Consider the following 20,160-nt stretch of genomic DNA (forward strand, 5'->3'; position numbering starts at 1 on the left):
GAGAGTCCAGTTCTGCTCAGAGAGAAAAAAAACAAACAAAAACAAACGACCGAAGACTCGTTTCTTCAAAAACTCGTTTATTCAGAGTCACAGAGGAATGAAGGTAGTGTGGATCACAGACAGCAGGACAGACAGAGAGTCTGATGGAGATGAGTTTGGCAGGACGTGATGTGGACGACAGACTGGACACTCTCTCACACACACACACACACAAACACATGCACACACGCACACAAAGGACAAATAAATACACTTTCTTTACCAACTGTGACTGTGGTCAAGTTAATACAAAATCTAAAAAGTGTTGCAGCCGTGAATGATTTAACTTTCTGTCTCGATTAAAATATATTATTATTATATGTTGTTTGTGTTTCCTGATGCTATAACAGTAAAATAATGTCCTGTTGGCCTGTGTTGCCATGGCGATCTACAGGTTAATTAATGCTCTGTGTGAGTGTGTGTGTGTTAACCTGCCACTACGACATGTCTGCACTGCAAAAACTCAAACTCTTACCAAGAATATTTGTCTTATTTCTAGTCGAAATGTCGTTTCTAGTCAAAACAAATCTCATTATACCTAAAATATGTATATTTATATATATACATACATAGTTATGCATAAGAAAGTAGCTTGTTTTTAGACACTTTTGACTTATTTCAAGTCTATTTTCACTTGAAATAAGTAGAAAAATCTGATAGTGGAGCAAGTTTTTCTTTCTTACTACAAGCACAAAAAACTTGGCAGATTTTTCTACTTATTTCAAGTGAAAATTAGTTTGAAACAAGTGAAAATGATCTAAAAACAAGTTCATTTTTAGGTGATGAGTCTTATTTAAAGTGGAAAGAGATTAGTTTTGACTAGAAATGAGACATTTTGACAAGAAATAAGACAAATATTCTTGGAAAGATTTGGAGTTTTTGCAGTGTGAGGTATTAAAACACGACAACAACAAAGAGGAAAAGGACACAGATGATCACAACGAATAAGGCAGTGACGGTCTGACGGTCTACTGACCACACACACACACACACACACACACATGCACACACACACACACACACACACACACACACACACACCGTGCAATGAGGGTAAACAAAGAGCCGGCAGCTCGACGTGTGAGTTTTGGTGTTTTTGGTGTTTTGTCCGCGACTAAGTGTCTCCACAGATCGGACCGGACAAGACTGTTCCTAGACGTCTTGGGTGTGTGTGCGACTGTGCGTGTGTGAATTCTGAATTGTGTGTTTGTGTTTGTGTTTGTTTGTGTGTCCTCAGATCACAGCTTGGGCTGGTTGGACAGCTTCAGCTTCAGGTTCTCCCCCAGCTTGTCCAGGAACTCGAAGGTGTTCAGGTAGTCGGCCCGAGTCACGCTGCACAGACAACACAGAGGAGATGGTAGAGAGGTCAGAGACATGTTACCATGACGACCGGAGGAGTAATAATAACACCCAGAGTCATGGAGACGAGTTTTCATACATAAATATAAAATTAGAGATCATATTGTACATGTTATTACAGATATAATATATTTATACATATTTATACAGCATTTCTCATCAATTGCCAATTCCTTGGTCATTAATCTCCTGTTGGTTTATTACCTAGTGTGTGTAAATTAATATTAAAAAGGGTTAGTTCAACATTTTGGCAAATTGGCCCATTGCCATAATCCCTATAGTCATAGCAGTAGGTTCGTTACCTTTAATTGTCGGTGCAAGCTATTTTTAGAACGGTGGAGCAGAGCCGTGAGCTGCTCAGAGCTACGCTACAGAGGAGGCTCATGGGATTTCTTGGTTTCCCTCATCAAACTCATCAAATAATCTCATCTTGTTATTGTTATTTCAGACCAGTCAAACAAGTTCCGTAGTGTTACAAAAAGAATTTGCTACAACATCTGTAAAAATGAATAAATTAAACAATAAAATTAATAGAAAATTAATAATGTCTGCTTCCTGTTTTACAGAGGTAGCTATACAAAGTCATCTCTGTTAAAATAAGTGCTTCAAATGAAAAGTGCAATCTCTTACTGTAGTGTAAATTTACATTACTACTAATATACTTACAACTGTAAGGTTTTTTGAAACTTATGATTTAACCAACTGGGAACAAAAAAAGTGCATCTTCCACTCCTGAATGACTTTGCGATGACGTCACTCCATAACGTTCCCAAGGCGACAGGAGGAGATTGGCCGCTCTTGTGTGACGTGAACGCGACATTTTTCAACTTTCTGCCAAGATATGTGCGACTTTTTTGCAACGAAGATACAGGGTTTATGAAATCATGAAAGCCCCGCATATTTCGGCGTGTGGCGTCTTTGAAAATGATGTGCAGACTTTGGCTGATTATGTGCTGAATTATGCGATCGCATAATTGTGTCTTTCTGGAGGGACTGATGAAACCTGGTTGAAATCCTACATGAACAGTAAAAAGCTTCTGTAGCTGAGAAACACACAAACAAACAGACAGACAGGATGTGATGTGATGTGATGTGAGTGGCGTGGTGCGTTCACTGACCTGGGTAAACCCTTGATGCAGATGGCCAGGTCCTTGGTCATGAATCCGGCCTCGATGGTCTCGATGCAGACGGCCTCCAGAGCCTCGGAGAAAACTCTCAGCTCCGTGTTGCTGTCCAGCTTCGCCCGGTGGAGGAGACCCCGCGACCACGCAAAGATGGAGGCTGCACACACACACACACACACACACACACACACACACACAGGGTCAGCAGCAGGTTCAGGAGGTTTAAAGGACAGTTCCAGGCTGTATTTTCCTAACATTTTAGGTCTAAAAGAAGGAATCTGGAGATTTTCAGTGTAATTGCTCCTGTTGTGCGGTAGTTGTGTCTGTCCCCGCATCGCCACAGCAACGATTAATGGGAGCGGATGCAAGTTCTGCTGCTTAGGCTGTTTCCATCCCTCAAAGCCACAGACAGCGTCAGATGGCGACTCAAACATGCACCCATAAGTTTATTTACTTCAAGCAAGTCGACATGTAAAACTAGATCTAATTCAAAGTCTCGTGCGAGACCCAAGTCGACGCTCGGTGTGTTCACCTGCAGTCGGAAGCTCCCGTTTGTGTCATAAACACAGGAATATCAGAGCCATTTATTTGCAATTTGCAGAAAATCTGCATTGGAAAGCACTTGCGAGAGGACAGGACTATAAAAACAAACATACATAAAAGAAGAAAAACACAGTAAATTACATGAAACATAAGAAGGTAGGTTAAGATAGAAGGACACTGCCCCCAGATATACTGTAGGCACCATAGACATCTAAGTAAAAATAATCAGGAAACATTCGTCCTAAGAATAAAAAAAAAAGACAACAAGCTTTTTAGAGTGTACAGTGGAGATATCCGTGTCTCAGTGCCTCTTTCAATAGAAGAATGAAAACAAAATAATAATAATGATGAGAAATAGTAATGATAAAGATAATAATAAATAGTTAAAACCTTCTATTTGGCCCTGATTGAGGCTAGAGGTTGTTTCGGCTTCGCACAGCACAGGGAAAGAAACTGCCTGTGAACCGGGAGGTAGAGCATTTAATCTAGCGGCACCATCTACTGGAAGGGAGAGGAACAAAGAGACTAGAGGCAGGGTGACTGGTGTCGCTCACTGTGTTTAAAGCCCGAGCCAGGAACTCTGGACTTGAAGTAAATACACTTCTGGGTGCATGTTTGAGTCGCCATCTGACGCTGTCTGTGGCTTTGAGGGATGGAAACAGCCTAAGCAGCAGAACTTCAATCCGCTCCCATTCATCGTTGCCGTGGCGACACGGGGACAGACACAACTACCGCACAACAGGAGCAATTAAACTGAAAATCTTTTACAGTGGAAAGACCCTTTACCCCCTTCAAAAGATTCCTGGCTTAAAGACCTGATGACATTTTTGAAGCTAGAGAAGTAAAGGTCAAATTTACACTTCGGGGATCCACCGATACATTCTATGAACACTGGCAACCTCTTATATCGCATTTTGAGAATATGAATTGTACATCACTACTGTAGATTAAAATATGTATTTTTCTAACTGCTTTATGTATGTGCTCATGTTGATAATGTGATTTTGGATAAATGATTCATAATTCTTTTCTTATTTTTTTTATACATATGTGTATATATATATATATATATATATATATATATATACACATTATCAACATAAGCATTATATGCTTATATATATATATATATATATATATATATATATATATACACACACATTATTATTATTATTATAATTATTATTGCTATTATTATTATTATTTTTTTTTTTTCTGTTTTGTAAACTTGTTTGGTAGTTTTGTTTGTGGGGGAGACATCGGGTGGGATGGGAGGGGGAAAAACCCACTTATGTATTGTTCATTTGTAAGGTGAATTCTCTGAACCAAAGTGGAATAAATAAATAATAAAAAGAAAAAAAGAAAAACTGAAAATCTTCAGATTCCTTCTTTTAGACCTAAAATGATAGGAAAATACAGCCCCGAGTTGAATTTGCCCGGGATAGTCCTTTAAGTGGCCTGCTGTGTGTCCTACCTATGGGGTTGGTGGAGGTCTCTTTGCCCTGCTGGTGCTGCCTGTAGTGTCGCGTCACGGTGCCGTGGGCCGCCTCCGACTCCACGGTGCGTCCATCAGGACAGATGAGGACGGACGTCATCATGCCCAGGGAGCCGTAGCCTGGACACACACACACACACACACACACACACACACACACACACATTAGAGACCAGGAACCTCTCTCATCCTGAGCTTCGTTATAAAACTCTGTTCTCTGTCAACGTGTCTGAACCTTGAGCCACCGAGTCTGACTGCACGTCTCCGTCGTAGTTCTTGCAGGCCCAGATGAAGCCGCCCTCGGACTTCATGGCCTGAGCCACCATGTCGTCGATCAGTCGGTGCTCGTACCAGATCCCTTTGGCCTCAAACTGAGCGCGGTATTCCCTGAGGGACGGACGACACACGTTACAAGGTTACCACTCGAACCACTTGAAATCATTTTAAGTTATCACACTAAACACTAACACATCCTACGTCCCATTCATGCTTTGGAGAAGCGTTCTTTTGAACCTTATTTTGTACATTTAACCAGTTTGTTTCTATGTTTCTTCCTCTCTCAGCCCCAGAAGTCTGATCTAAAGATGTGCAGTCTGTGGCTCTTTAACTTATCTATGAAATAATCTCTGACATGCTTAAAAATTACACTACTCACAAAAAGTTAGGGCTATTTGGCTTTTGGATTAAACTTCAGAACTTAATTGAACCTTCTCTAAAGTTTTGAATGCACATGTCCAGTTGTTCAATGTTTCAGTCCTTACTGAATAACACGCTGTTCTCTAACAAGGTGATTAACCACAAACATCACCAGCACCGTCTGATTTAGTGGTTCAGTCGTCAGTTCTGGTTCAGTGACAGTTTGTAGACAGTCCTCTTCTCTCTCCCTCTCCTCTCCACCATGTTGACACCATGAGACCAAGACGACACTTTGATCAAACTGATCAAGTTGTTGAGACATTGAGATTGTTGTTATGCTACAGCCACCACCGTTGTTAGCTTTTGTTTGATGTAAAGAAAGTACCACTGCATCCTTCTAAAGGCTTTCATGATAGAATATCACTGTAGCAGGAACTTTTTATAGGGAGATTCTTCTCAAATATCCCTAACTTTTTGTGAGTAGTGTATGACAAATTCATCATGAAATTAAGTTTTTATTTTTAAATCACGGCCACTACAGCTCTCTGCTTCTCCTCTGTCTGTCTCTCAGCAGAGGAAGAGAAAACCCCTTATGCTCGTGGTCCAACACTGGAAACACTCATCAAGTAAAATCTCTAGTTTCCCCGCTCTTCTTTTCTTTTTCTATATTGCTGCTGGTCACACATCTGTATAGCTTACATCTCCCTACAGTTGTTCTCATTGGTATGTGTACATGCTTATGAAAATATAAATAAAAATATTTATATTTAAGATGATGTCAGACTAGAAATATCAGGACTTTTTTTAAATTAATATTATTGATAGACATTTGCTTTCTTTTCTTTTCTAGCACTTTCTAATACTTTTGTGTCTTATTAGGGTCCGGGCAGCTAAGCTGCCAGGACACTATTGTATTCCTAGGAATTCTTCTTCTTCTTCTTTCTTTCTTCTTCCAAGGAAGTCATACTTCCCATGGGCGAAAACTCACCAAACTTTGCACAAAGGTTCAGTCCCATGCCAGATGCACTCAACTCCAAGGACATGTGCCCCCCCCTCCCAGGGGGGGCACAATAAGCGTTTAAATTTAAAAACTTTAAAAATTCCTACCAGACCAACGGTAGATGCTACAGTGTTGAAACTTCACCACAATGTAGCCTCAATACTGCTGAAACTTTTGTCAACTTAAACTTATTACAAATTATGAAGTCCATCACTCTGTTTTTTTCAATAACTGTAAAACTTTTAAAATGTATCTCCTCCCACAATTTTTGCTCAATTGACACCAAACTTGCTACAGAGCATCTCCAGACTGTCCTCCACAAAACTTGTTTCTCGGATTTTTGATTAAGCAAAAATTGAGCCTACAGTGCATGAAAACGTTTGACTGTAAACACTACTGTAAACATATACCATCAAATTCTTGCTAAATACATTTTCAAACTTCCTGAAAAAAAATGACAATATTCTGGAGTCATGGTTGATGAAGTTTAGCAAATATCAGAATTTTAATTCAAAAACTGAATTTTCTAGAACATTTTGAATTCTGCTCTCATGGAAACAACTGCAGTCAATGTGAGTGTGGAATTTATAAACATCATATTTTCTCTTATGAAGCAAAACACTTATCATTAAAAACAAATCACCAACATTTCCATGCTGTCAAGATGCAATTTATGTATTATCAGATTTTTGTTTAGATGACTGAATTATTGACATTTTGACCATTTCATCACAACAGCTGCCCGGGCACTGGCTCACCTGAGTGGATAAATGAAGCTACACAGCAGGTCTCACTACCAGCTAATTAGCTCAGTGAGTTAGGAGCTGGTTCTTGGTGTCAGAGATTGTGAGTTCGAGACCCAGCGAGGGTGAAGATGATGATGATGATGATGATGACAGTTCGAAATGTCAGATGTCCTCAAGCTATTTTGCTGTCTAAATGCAATTTATGTATTAACAGATTTTTGTTTAGATAACAGAAATCTGCGTTCACAACTGCTGCCCAGACACTGACTCCCTGAGTCTATTTGAGAAGACACACACCATGTCTCACTTCCAGATAATTAGCTCACTGAGTTAAGCGCTGGTTCTTGGTGTCAGAAGTTGTGAGTTCGAGACCCAGCCAGGGTGAAGATGATGATGATGACAGATCAAAATGTCAAATGTCCTCAACACGAAACACAAGACAATTGTCCTAATGGTGGCATCACAGCAAGCTTCTAAATTTAAAAATCCAAATAGCTTGGACTGGACCATGTGCGAAGGCTCCTAATATCTTAGACTCATAGTAGATGTTTGACAAATACATATCATTATTTTACCTCAAAAACGGATTTTTCTTTTTCTGCCTACACGACAGTGAATGGCTTACTCAATTTGTGAAGCCACTGTTGAATGCCACTTGTCAAGTAGCTCAGTGCGATAGACAACAGTCTTTGGTTCCCGAGGTTGTGGGTTCAATCCTCAACTGATGCAAATTGGACATTATAAGGACAACTGTCTTGTCTTCCTATTCTCCTGTTTGTTGCTCAGAATTGCCTAATTTTTCCCAAAAGTAGCCCGGACCCGACCCATCGCTGCGCAGCAGCTATAATATTGTATTATATTTTGTTTGTGCTGGTATCTGCTTCCTGTTACTCTAGTCATCACATGACCCACATCACATGATACTTAAGATGGCGTCAATGTGTATTTCTCAAATCTGACGAAGAGCTGCTTGTGCTCGAAACATTACTTTTTCTGTGCAAATAAATGGACTGCATATTGGAGCCCTGCGGTGTGCGAGCCGTTTTCTTTTCTTTTTCCTGCTCTTCTTTGGAAAATTAATCTTAAGCTCTGTGAGTTCCCAGGACAACTCAAGCTTTTCCAGGACATTTGACTTTTTTTTCTTCTTCTAATTTTCCATGTGTTTTCCAGGTTTTACAGGACGCATGGGAACCCTGTGTAAGTGTAAGTGTAAGTCTTTGTGTGTGTGTAAGTGTGTGTGTGTGTGTGTGTGTGTCCTCACTTCTCGTAGATCTCCTGGAAGATGTCCTTGAAGCGTCCGTCGTACTTCTTCAGGATGGTGTTCTTGGTGCTGAGGTACAGAGGCCAGGCTTTAGTCAGAGCCATCTGGAAGGAGCTGTGGGCGAAGTCTCTGATCGACTTGTCTGTGTTGTACATCCCCAAGGCCACGCCCCCGCTGCCTGCACACACACACACACACACACACACACACACACACTAATTAGCATCCACACACACCGAGCTACACAAAACCCTCTGTGTGTGTTTATTACTTTGGACACACACACTCTTCAGGTTTTATTTTTATTCTAATCCATGAAAAAATGTCTTTATTGAGTCTGTTGTATGTCCATCACCATAATCCCTATAGTCATAGCAGTAGGTTTGTTACCTTTAATTGTCGGTGCAAGCTGTTTTTAGAACGGCGGAGCAGAGCTGTGAGCTGCTCAGAGCTACGCTACGGAGGCTCATTATGGGATTTCTTGGTTTCCCTCATCAAACTCATCAAATACACAATCCAACAACTCCACAACGCTCTGGTGGACAAGTTGTGAGCTGCACATTCACCACACTATGAGATAATAACACAACGTTACCACACAGAGTTGTTTTAGAGGGAAATTCATGCAAAACCGCTGATGCACGTTGCCTTCAGGGACAGTTTTTCATCAACAGTCTCTGAATTTCCCTCTAAAACAACTCTGTGTGGTAACGTTGTGTTATTATCTCATAGCGTGGTGAATGTGCAGCTCACAACTTGTCCATCAGAGCGTTGTGGAGTTGTTGGATTGTGTATTTGATGAGTTTGATGAGGGAAACCAAGAAATCCCATAATGAGCCTCCGTAGCGTAGCTCTGAGCAGCTCACGGCTCTGCTCCGCCGTTCTAAAAATAGCTTGCACCGACAATTAAAGGTAACGAACCTACTGCTAAAGCTTTTCCAAATAAAAGCATAAATAAACTCTCTTGCTTTTATTTTGAAGGCAGTGATTGTGTGTAGAACTGTGCACATGCCACTGTTTGTGTCTCCCAGTATGGATGGTTAAATAAAGTATAATAAGCAGCTTCAAAAATCAAGAGAACGTTTCACTAGTTTCTAATTCAGGGAAACAGAAAATAAAAAATCTCAGTTTCTTGTTCTTGCTCAACCTTTCCAATCAGCTGAGTGTTTGGTTTCAGTGATAACAGCGGAGCAGGCGAGCAGAGTTACAACACGGCTGATAACACCTATCTGACGCTCTGCTGTTCACAACATGAACACAGAGGAAAACCAGCTCGTTAACGTTTGTCAGAGTTCGGCTTGTTCATATTGACTCACACACACACATTACACACCGCCGCAGGACGATAGCTGACGTGTGTGTGTGTGTGTGTGTGTGTGATGTTGTGTCAGATGTTTGAATCCCTGTTCTCTTCTTACCCTCGAAGTTATGGACGACAAACTTCATGGTCTCTCCGCTGGTGGGTGTGTAGATCATCTCCAGCTTCCCCGGCCCCGGCACCACGAAGTCTGTGGCCTTGTACTGTCACAGACAAAGGGTTAATACAAGAGGTCAAAGGTCAGATGAAGACACCTGTGACAGAAACTGCACGGATAATATACTGTACAAAGCCAAGAAAAATGTACTCCCTAATAATATTTTAAAAATGTTCAAGGAAAGAGAGGGGTAAAACTGTGGAATAGCTTGACAGAGGATCTCAAACAAAGCCAAAACATAACACAATTTAGAAATAGATTAAAACATAGTATGATAGAAAGCTATAAACAGGATTGATTAATTGGGTTTTGATTGCAATTTCTTGTTAATTATTGGATAATTATTTCTTTCTATGACTCTGAAATCATGAAGAGCTCTAATGGATTTAATTGAAAATTGAATTAAAGGGTCGGCATCTATAAGCTAGATAGCTTCAGCCTGCACCTGCTCAACTGTTTGGCTACACTTACTACAATTACTACAATTACTACAATGGCTACAATTATTGGATACTTATTTCTTTCTATGAGTCTGATTGCAACTGTAATACTGTTTAATTATTTATTTATTTTTATTTTTGGCTACATTTGTTAATTATTGGATACTTGTTTCCTTCTATGACTCTGAAACCATGAAGAGCTCTAATGGATTTAATGAAATAATGAATTAAAGGGTAGCCAAGGCATCTATAAGCTAGATAGCTTCAGCCTGCAGCTTTTCCATCTATTTCTGAACTAGCTGAACTAATGATGGTTTTATGGAAGGTTGACTGACTGTGATTGATGCTCAACTGTAAATAATTTTGTGTAAAAGATCGAATAAAACTACTACTACTATTACTACTACTACTACTACTACTACTACTACTACTACTACTACTTGTGTCTGAGCCTCAGTGGATGTTATGTATGCTGCAGATTCCTCCTGAACCTTCACATGGATCTGTGTGTGTGTGTGTGTGTGTGTTGACTGGCATTGTGGTCCAAAGTGCAGCCGAGGGAACATAATTATTGATGCAGTCTCTGCTCCTCCTCACTGAGCTCAGATATGAAGTTATGGAAAGGTAGATGTTTGTGTTAAAGCTCCATACAGTATAAAGGTAGATGTTTGTATTAAAGCTCCTTCAAAATAAAGGTAGATGTTTGTATTAAAGCTCCATACAGTATAAAGGTAGATGTTTGTGTTAAAGCTCCTTCAAAATAAAGGTAGATGTTTGTGTTAAAGCTCCATACAGTATAAAGGTAGATGTTTGTATTAAAGCTCCTTCAAAATAAAGGTAGATGTTTGTATTAAAGCTCCATACAGTATAAAGGTAGATGTTTGTATTAAAGCTCCATACAGTATAAAGGTAGATGTTTGTATTAAAGCTCCATACAGTATAAAGGTAGATGTTTGTATTAAAGCTCCATACAGTATAAAGGTAGATGTTTGTGTTAAAGCTCCATACAGTATAAAGGTAGATGTTTGTGTTAAAGCTCCTTCAGAATAAAGGTAGATGTTTGTGTTAAAGCTCCTTCAGAATAAAGGTAGATGTTTGTGTTAAAGCTCCATACAGTATAAAGGTAGATGTTTGTATTAAAGCTCCATACAGTATAAAGGTAGATGTTTGTATTAAAGCTCCATACAGTATAAAGGTAGATGTCCATGTGTAGTGTGATTATAAAGCAGCTCTAGGTTCTATATTAATACTGTGAAAGTATCAAAGCCTCAGTCCACAGAGAAATGCACACAGCCTGTATTCAGAAACTGAGCCTTAAAACCAGCCGTCAGGACTTCCTGTCTCTCTTTACCTGGTCTCCGTGGGCGTGTCTGCCGATGATGATGGGTTTGATCCATCCGGGCACCAGACGGGGGATGTTCTTGCAGATGATGGCCTCTCTGAACACGGTTCCTCCCAGGATGTTGCGTATGGTCCCGTTGGGCGAGCGCCACATCTGCTTCAGCTTGAACTCCTCCACGCGGTTCTCGTCCGGCGTGATGGTGGCGCACTTGATGCCCACGTTGTAGCGCCGCACCGCCTCCGCCGCCTCCACCGTCACACGGTCGTCCGTGGCGTCTCGGCTCTCCATGCCCAGGTCGTAGCTGCAGCACACAGAGAGGAACCAAAGACATTATTTATTTGGATTAAATTCTATGTACTTTTCTAATGCTTTCTGTTTTGCTTTGTCATGTCTGTCACTGTCTTATGTACTATACACTGCAAAAACTCAAAATCTTTCCAAGAATATTTGTCTCATTTCTAGTCAAAACTAAACTCTTTTCTCTCAAAATAAGACTCATCACCTAACAATGAACTTGTTTTTAGATCATTTTAATTTGCTTCCAACACATTTTCACTTGAAATAAGTAGAAAAATCTGATAGTGGAGCAAGTTTTTCTTTCTTATGACGAGCACAAAAAACTAGCTTTCACTGGCAGATTTTTCTACTTATTTCAAGTGAAATTTGTTTGAAACAAGTGAAAATGTTGTCGTGTTTTAATACCTCACACTGCAAAAACTCAAAATCTTTCCAAGAATATTTGTCTTATTTCTTGTCAAAATGTCTCATTTCTAGTCAAAACTAAACTCTTTCCACTTAAAATAAGACTCATCATCTAAAAATGAACTTGTTTTTAGATCATTTTCACTTGTTTCAAACACATTTTCACTTGAAATAAGTAGAAAAATCTGCCAGTGAAAGCAAGTTTTTTTGTGTGCTTGTAATAAGAAAGAAAAATTTGATCCACTGTCAGATTTTTCTACTTATTTCAAGTGAAAATCTGCTTGAAAGAAGTAAAAAGTGTCTAAAAACAAGCTACTTTTTATGTGATGAGTCTTATTTTAAGTACAATGAGATTAGTTTTGACTAGAAATGACATTTTGACTAGAAATAAGACTAATATTCTTGGAAATATTTTGAGTTTTTGCAGTGTACATGTCCATGTCCTGCTTTCCAATGCTTGTTGTTGTTCGTGCTGTTTCCCTATGTTCGCCATTGCATGCTCTGCTTTTTAATGTCTGTTACTGTTTGTGTTTATGTCATATAGCTATATGTATTATCTGTACTATATATAATCTACTTTTCTTTTTCTGTCTGCATGTTATGTCTGCATGCCAGTGTTGCTATGTGTCACCTGCCTCCTGTTATGTACGTATATGTCCTATTTGTTAATATGAGCTTTTAGTAAATTGATGTGTAATTTCAGATGTATTTTAATGCGTTGCTTAATTGTTTCTTTTGGTTCTTAGGTTGCCTGTAACATCTGGCCAGGGACAACAGATGAAAACTAGCCTTACTGGCTAATTCTTTTTTCTGTTGATCAGTGTTGCACTGTCCCTCTCAAACAAACCAATAAATTAAATTAAATTTGCTAAAACAGAAAAGTGAATAATAAAAGAAGAAAAAAGTATAATAATAGGGAGGAAATTTGCCACAAAAAGCATAAAGAAAAAAAAAGTAATAATAAATAATAAGTAAATAAACAAAAAACTGTATAAACAAAGTCCAAATTAGGTAAGAAAAAAAAGGTATAATAAATAACTTCACCCCAGTATAAAATGTTGTTAAACATTTAGAAATGTTCCCAATTTCTATCAAATATGAAATAAAGTAGAATCTGATCTGCCAAATGTTTTACTTTATCAGTTCCAATCACACTGATCTATTTATTTAGTTTATCTGACAGGAACAGATTAAATACACACAGACAGATGACAGTTTACAACACCCGGCCATCACTTGTGTGTGTGTGTGTGTGTGTATATGACAACACGTCTCTGATCTGAGCAGCAGAGGAACGAGGAGCCGTAAACAGAGAGAGACAGAGAGAGAACCCCCCAATCAAGATCTGGCTTAAAATTTTCCAAAGTATCATAGAACCAATCCTCCTGTATGGAAGTGAAGTTTGGGCCCCCTTAAAGCAGAAGTAAGCGATATTTTTGTGTTAATATAAGTCTTAAATAGTTCTATCTTCAGACAGCAATCACTTCTATAGAGTGTTTGGTCTGAAACACGGGTCTGTCAGTCACTCTGCTCTGCTCTGAGCCCAGGAGAAAACTTTCCTTGTATCCTACAACCTTTATCCAATGAGGAGAGAGAACGGCATAAAGGGGCGGTCCTCTCTGTGTGTGCAGCCAAGGGATGCGCGTGAATGTGGTGACGTAGGGACGAGGACCAATAGATCCATGACGAGGGCGGGGGCTGCTAACTCCATCGGCTGACAAGAAGTTAGCCAAAACGTCCGGATCGCTTACTTCTGCTTTAACCCAAAGAAAACACGCCCAAAAGAGGCAGACCCTTACAAAATACAGACTTACATAGACCATAATCTTGCCATTGAAACTGGTCGCCATAAAAAAGAATGGCTAGAAAGAGCCAAAAGAATTTGTGTCCACTGTGAAACAGGAGAAGTAGAGACAGAAACTCACTTCACACACACACACACACACAGTAAAATGCATGCACACATGCACACACACCCACCGACACACCCACACACACACACACACACACACACACTCCTTTTCTATTTATTTATTTATTTTAAGTTTTTCATTCTATATATACTTTGTAGTTCTTTATACTCTGATGTTTATTGTTTTGTTTCATTGTGTCTTGATGCTTTGGCCACATAGTCTTTGTGACAGTCGTGCCAATAAAGCTGAACTGAATTGAATTGAATTGAGAGAGAGAGATTCATATTGTTGCTGTTTTTTATCATTTGTTACTATCAGAACCACTATTGATGTCATTTAATATTGTCATATGTTACTGTCATCATTTAAGAACAATATGTGTATGTTTTATATATAACAACTTGCAACAGTCTAATGATGCCCTATCTTACCACACACACACATAAGTTTCATTTAGACTATGTATAAGAGAGAGAGAGAACTTGATCAGCACACACGAGCATGCTCACACACACACACGCATAGGGTAAATCATTTATGTATACTTTTTATTTATTTGTATATTGTTGTAGCCTATATATTTGGTTTCATGAGTTGTATTGTGTCATTGATTCCTAATGCTTTGGCAACATAGTTCTTTTAACTGTCATGCCAATAAAGCTAATTTGAATTGAATTGAATGAGAGATCTTATAGAGGAGGAGAACACCTCTTGGGGGTTTTCTTCACTAATTATCTTCCCTCCGTGACCTCAGACTGGGTTTGAATCCAGATCAGACATTAACCTCATGGCCCAGTTCCCTTTAGAGCTCAAACCTCTTCCTCCTCCTCCTCTTCCTCTCAGCAGCAACACAACAAAGGGAACAAGGAGTGAGTTGTGTAACGACGGGCGCTCGTCCAACAACAGACAGAGAGACAGACACACAGAGAGAGGAGGAAGTGGCTCCACTGGTTTCAGCTTCAACTCAGACCAGAAACTTCACCTCCATCTGCTTATTACCACCTTAAAACACTACTGTGTGTCTGTGTGTGTGTGTGTGTGTGTGTGGTCTCGTGCACCCGTTGGCCTAGTTCGAAGCAGCTACGACCTTTTACCCACTTTCAGACCCGACCTCCCCCTTCCCCCGAAAGAAAAAAAAAGACAACCAACACCACCAAGACACACAACAATGGGACAACGCTGGACAACTGATCGGCAACTGGATACACACTCTAGATACACACACTACACACACACAGACACACAAACACACACAGAAGACAGAGAAACCAGTCTGTCCAGGCTGAAGGAGTCGGCCGCTCTGATTCCTCCTCGTCTGTTTCACCGATTCAACACATTCACACATTTTTAGAAAACCTGCCTTTCAAGAAATACACACACACACACACGCATGACGCAGCTTAGCCTTTAAGCTCTAAGAGTGTGTAAACCTCCGAGTGTTTCTATAGTTTGGACATTAAAGGGATAGTATCATTTTTTTTAAAGTGGGGTTGTATGATCTACAAATAGCCCCTAAGTACTTTAATTGCAGTAGAAGACTCTCTGCACTCCTCCCGTTAGCAACGCCAGCCCATAATAGCCCTGCCCAGAGATTTACAACATACAGTGTTGTGAACAGACCCAAAGAAACGGCCTATTTTCACGGCCTAAAAGAGGTTTTACCTGAAAAAAAAAAAAACACAGTTCCATTGTTCACTATAATATAATTTTTTCCAGCCCTTCAAAGTGCAGGAAAAACCAACTAACCAACTCACGTATCCCTCCGCCCAGGGTTAGCGCCCACCGATCAGCAGTTGGTTAGGTCCAAATAAAAACTGTGTTTTTCCTGCACTTTGAGGGGCTGGAAAAAATTATATTCTAGTGAACAATGGAACTGTGTATTTTTTTTCAGGTAAAACCTCTTTTAGGCCGTGAAAATAGGCCGTTTCTTTGGGTCCATTCACAACAATGTATGTTGTAAATCTCTGGGCAGGGCTATTATGGGCTGGCGTTGCTAACGGGAGGAGTGCAGAGAGTCTTCTACTGCAATTCAAGTACTTAGGGGCTATTTGTAGATCATACAACCCCACTTTAAAAAACATGCTACTATCCCTTTAATTATTATTTCTTCTCCGTTCTCTGCAGACGTCGATGAGTTAACTTAGTGTTTGATTTCCTGCAGCCTGTTGAGAAACTCTTGTTGTGTAATTATTTACACCGTGTGCCATCAAAGCGCCGTCTGCATAGATCAATCATTCACTTTTTACGATGTGATGCATGAAATGATAAAAACAAAAATTAAAAAAATACTGTTAAATATTCATCAGACGTGTCGGGGAGTTGTTTAACTGTTTGTTGAGTCGTGTGTGTGTGAGCTACGATGGAGAAACAGTTTGACTACATGGACGTTAGAAGAGTGAGGTGCAGTGATAATATAGGAAATTAACTGGAAAACTGCTCTGATAATAATAATTTAATTGAAAATGAAAAATGAAAAAAAGATTTAAAAAAAAAAAGAGTAATGGTTTGATTAATTGAATTTTTAATTGTCTGCTGCAGCTGAATTAAAACTTTTCCTCTCAGAAGCTGATAATCAACATTAACTATAATTATTGTTATTAGTCACTATTATTTTTTTCATGTTATCTTGTGCTTTTCTACATTAAATTCTAATATTAATATTATTATAAGGTGGAGGCTTCAGATAAGCCCACTGTGTTTTTTTTTGTTTCATTATTAATGTTTTATGTTGTATTTTTTTAAATTGTGCAAAATAAAAAGAACAAACTATTACCAAGCTTTTTGAGAGCAATAAAATAATAAAACTGTTATCTGCATCTAATTTTATGGACTAATTCATAGTCAAAAGAAAACTATAAGAAAAAACTCTGCTGTTTTCTGCTGTTTTCTGTCTTTATCTCACATTTTTAAACTGAACAATTGATCCATTGATTAAAACAATAATGAAAGTTGCATCATGCCACTGCACCTGTACCTGTAGCTGCAGCTTTACCTGCGGGTGAGACGTCGACACCTTCAGATCTGGACTCTGCTCATTTCCACAATAAAACCCTGACAGCTCTTCACCTCCTCTTTATCACATGTTCTCATCAAACACAACGTTAAACCAGGTGAACCAGTAAAACAACCAGTAACACCAGCTCTGCTATCAGATATTGTGTGTGCTTTTAGCCTTCAGGTGCGTGCGTTTGTGCCCTGCACGTTTCAAAAGGAGCGTGCATGTGACAGGAAGAGACTTTTTATGCTGAGTCGTAGTTGTCGTGCTCACCTGTGCAGGTCGAGCTCCAGGTAGGGGAAGATGAGCTTCTCCTTAATGAGCTCCCAGATGACACGAGTCATTTCATCTCCCTGCATCTCCACCACGGAGCCGGCCTTGATCTTCTGAGACATCTTGAGCCTGGCGGGTGAAATAAATCAGAGATGAGAGACAAAAAGACGGAAGAACATGAAGCCTAATGATAAACTCTTTTATTCTGATGAAACATTTGCATAAAGTTGAGCTGTGACTGAGATTTCTGATTCTCAGGCGATCAACTAATCGTTTAGTTTATGAAACATCAGACAGACGGTGGGAAGAAGGGGGGAAAAAAAGTCACATTTTCTTTCCTGCAGCCTGTGGCGGGTCTTTAAATGCCTCGTGCTCTCCCACAAACATCCAAAAAACCCACAAGAGATTCAATGAGATAAGAGTCAGAACAACAGCAGCTCAGTCTGGAGAAACTGGAGAAACTGGAACCCAAAAATATTTGGCATCAAATTAGAAACAATTGAGAGAGCTGCAGGTTAATTTCCTCTTTTTTCCCACTATAGTAAACTGCTGAGTGACTTTAATAAAGTATCTTTATTATAATCATAATAAAAATGTGTTAGTTAGTTGTGACTCTTCTTACAGATAAACAACACAGATGAAGAGAAGCTGCAGAGATCAGCTGATTGATAATCGATTAACTATACTTAATCAACCAGCAGCCGAGCAAACCAAAGCCAATGCACACACTGCTGTTCTTTTTCATACTAAAAAACAGATGAGGCACATGTGTGTTTTCCTCCGGCACGGTTCGGTTCTGGCCCATATGTGGCACGATTATCAAATACTGTTTCTTCCACATCTGGATCACAATAGTAACAACAACAACAACCGGTGCTGTGTAGGCTACCTGTCCAGATGTGGTGGGTCATACCCAGGACACTGAGCTGCAGCTTTAATTCATTTCTTTATTCCACAGACAAAACACACAGTCGATGGCTGCAGGACAATAATAATAAGTGTCGGATCAGTTGCAGCGTCAAAACCCAGAGGAGAGAGAGAAGAGCTCTGTCCTCCTCTGTGCACAACACTTAGGCTAAGCTTCCACTATGAATGAACTCATTGAAAAACACACACAAACACACACAGTAGTGACTCAGCATTAATTCATAATCCTCTTCAGACTGAGTCTCTATCAACAAAACCAAACCCTGGCCAACTAGCTACTGCAGCAGCAGCCACTTAAAATGCTGCTTTCTACAACGTTTGCATGGACGCTCAGTTTGCTAATGATGGGTGGAGTTGCACAATGCCTGGGCTGTGATCATTTCACAACTTGTAGATTTTTTTGAAGGAGAGAAAATGACATGATGTTCACAGAAGTTACATAAGTCTGCAGACCAGGCACAGCATCGTATCGTATGATGGGGAGGAGACTGGCACTCACCATGAGGAATGTAATGCAATGCAATGCAACAGTTATTTCTACTACTACTGCTACTATTACCACTACTGCTGCTGCTACACAGATATGCCATTGAATAACAGACAACCATAAAAGCAGGAAGGAGCTGCGGCCCTTGAACGTCTCATCTTATTATTATCGGGGTTCCCTTCATTTTAAATAAACTGTACGAGCTTGACATTAAGTTAAACCATATTTGCATAAAGAAATAAAACACAGCTTCACTGTGTGTAGTGAATATTCGCCTGTTTCTGCTCAGATTGTGTTAAAAACCACCGCAGAAAACATAAACAGAGGGAGATATGCAGCAGTTAGATATATTATAGCTGACATTACACACTTCCGTGTACGTCACCGCTGTTTCACTCCGTAGTTTTATTACAGTTTTTATTATTATTATTATTATTCCGTGTTTTCAGCTCCTACCTACCTTATTTTTGTCCACAAACACAAACAGCGACGAGGAGAGGAGAGGAACCGTAGCGCAGGGGAACCGAGCTGGGACTGGCCGGGCAGCAGCAGCGGTGAGGCGGCAGCAGGAGGAGGAGGACACCGCCGGCCGGTGCTTCCACAGACACGGAGCTATGGACCAATCAGAGGAGAGAGGAGGACGCGGCCAGCCAATCAGAGGAGAGAGGAGGCCGCGGCCAGCCAATCAGAGAAGACCACACAGCAGCAGCAGCAGGAGGAGGAGGAGGGGGCGGGACTTTAAATCGGGCGGGGGCTGCGAAACGTCACGTAGACCGGAAATGTTTCATTCATTTAAAAATGTCGTTTTTGTTATTGTTTTGATTTTTAATGATTCATTTCTGTTTTTTGGTTTTTTTTTTCTCCTTGCAGTTACTGTGAAAAAATTAAAGTAATTATAAAATCTAAATAAAATAAGAAAATATATTACAAAAAATTAAAGTTTTTTTTGTTTTTTTTTTCCAATTATTTTCCAGCCTACATGTATTCTCATCATCATTTGTTGTTCGAATTATAATGGTTGGGGATATTTAGAGAAAAACATGATTGAAAGTAGTAGTTTTTTTTTTAATTAAAAAAAAATTAAGTAGTAGTACGACTTTCTTTTTTTCCCTTCTTTTTTTACGTCAGCAAAAACAAAAAATGAAAGAAATGGTAAAAAAGTAAAAAATTTGTAATTCAATTTTTGAGGAAACAAAAAGTTTAGATCGGTTGCTGCGTCCTGTTGCTGAAGCGGAAACACGTCACGAGGCGAGGTGACGTCGTTGATACACCTGAGTTACAAAAAAAAAAAAAAAAAAAAATACACCTGAGTTACATCGCGCTAATGTAAAAAATGCGCGGGCAGGACGGTAAGAAAGTTAGAAAGAAAGAAAGAAAGAAAGAAAGAAAGAAAGAACTAGCTA

At 39.6% G+C, this 20,160-nt stretch overlaps 1 protein-coding gene across 1 annotated transcript; it reads right to left on the reverse strand.

The window, feature by feature from the left end:
* Positions 1-942: 942 nt before the first annotated feature.
* idh1 (isocitrate dehydrogenase (NADP(+)) 1) lies at positions 943-19,251 on the reverse strand. The gene is made up of 9 exons (XM_085764893.1): positions 19,218-19,251; positions 17,344-17,472; positions 11,470-11,761; positions 9,622-9,724; positions 8,204-8,381; positions 4,796-4,947; positions 4,540-4,680; positions 2,517-2,679; positions 943-1,371 (listed from the first exon to the last, which is right to left on the reverse strand). The coding sequence occupies exons 2-9, from the start codon at positions 17,463-17,465 to the stop codon at positions 1,278-1,280; spliced, it is 1,245 nt and encodes a 414-aa protein (XP_085621019.1). The 5' UTR covers positions 17,466-17,472; positions 19,218-19,251; the 3' UTR covers positions 943-1,277.
* Between the last annotated feature and the right edge of the window lie 909 nt (positions 19,252-20,160).

The sequence above is a fragment of the Trachurus japonicus genome, chromosome 21 (assembly GCF_045865225.1).
Source record: "Trachurus japonicus isolate A0001 chromosome 21, Traja_1.0".
In the NCBI taxonomy this organism is placed as follows: domain Eukaryota; kingdom Metazoa; phylum Chordata; class Actinopteri; order Carangiformes; family Carangidae; genus Trachurus; species Trachurus japonicus.